Genomic DNA, 737 nt, shown 5'->3' with positions numbered 1-737 from the left:
CTTAAGCCTCATCCTCGCCCTCCTCCTCCTCGAACTCGCCCTGTTCGTCGGCCGTGGCGTCCTGGTACTGCTGGTACTCGGACACCAGGTCGTTCATGTTGCTCTCGGCCTCGGTGAACTCCATCTCATCCATGCCCTCGCCCGTGTACCAGTGCAGGAAGGCCTTGCGCCGGAACATGGCCGTGAACTGCTCCGAGATGCGCTTGAACAGCTCCTGGATGGCCGTGCTGTTGCCGATGAAAGTGGCCGACATCTTGAGGCCGCGCGGCGGGATGTCGCACACGGCCGTCTTCACGTTGTTGGGGATCCACTCGACGAAGTAGCTGCTGTTCTTGTTCTGCACGTTGAGCATCTGCTCGTCCACCTCCTTCATGGACATGCGGCCGCGGAAGATGGCGGCCACCGTCAGGTAGCGGCCGTGGCGCGGGTCGCACGCGGCCATCATGTTCTTGGAGTCGAACATCTGCTGCGTGAGCTCGGGCACCGTGAGCGCGCGGTACTGCTGGCTGCCCCGGCTGGTGAGCGGCGCGAAGCCGGGCATGAAGAAGTGCAGGCGCGGGAAGGGCACCATGTTCACGGCCAGCTTGCGCAGGTCGGCGTTCAGCTGGCCCGGGAAGCGCAGGCAGGTGGTCACGCCGCTCATGGTGGCCGACACCAGGTGGTTGAGGTCTCCGTACGTGGGGGTGGTCAGTTTCAGGGTGCGGAAGCAGATGTCGTACAGCGCCTCGTTGTCGATG

General features: G+C 64.0%; 1 protein-coding gene across 1 annotated transcript; it reads right to left on the bottom strand.

The window, feature by feature from the left end:
* Position 1: 1 nt before the first annotated feature.
* On the bottom strand, positions 2-733 carry LOC115284988 (tubulin beta chain; the record flags this gene model as incomplete). The annotated part of the gene is made up of 1 exon (XM_029931415.1): positions 2-733. A coding segment is annotated over one exon (732 nt), but the record flags the coding sequence as incomplete, so codon positions are not given.
* Between the last annotated feature and the right edge of the window lie 4 nt (positions 734-737).

Source organism: Suricata suricatta, unplaced genomic scaffold (genome assembly GCF_006229205.1).
Source record: "Suricata suricatta isolate VVHF042 unplaced genomic scaffold, meerkat_22Aug2017_6uvM2_HiC HiC_scaffold_31557, whole genome shotgun sequence".
Classification (NCBI taxonomy): domain Eukaryota; kingdom Metazoa; phylum Chordata; class Mammalia; order Carnivora; family Herpestidae; genus Suricata; species Suricata suricatta.
The sequence above is the reverse complement of the archived record's forward strand: the minus strand, read 5'-3'. Positions and strand labels throughout refer to the sequence as shown.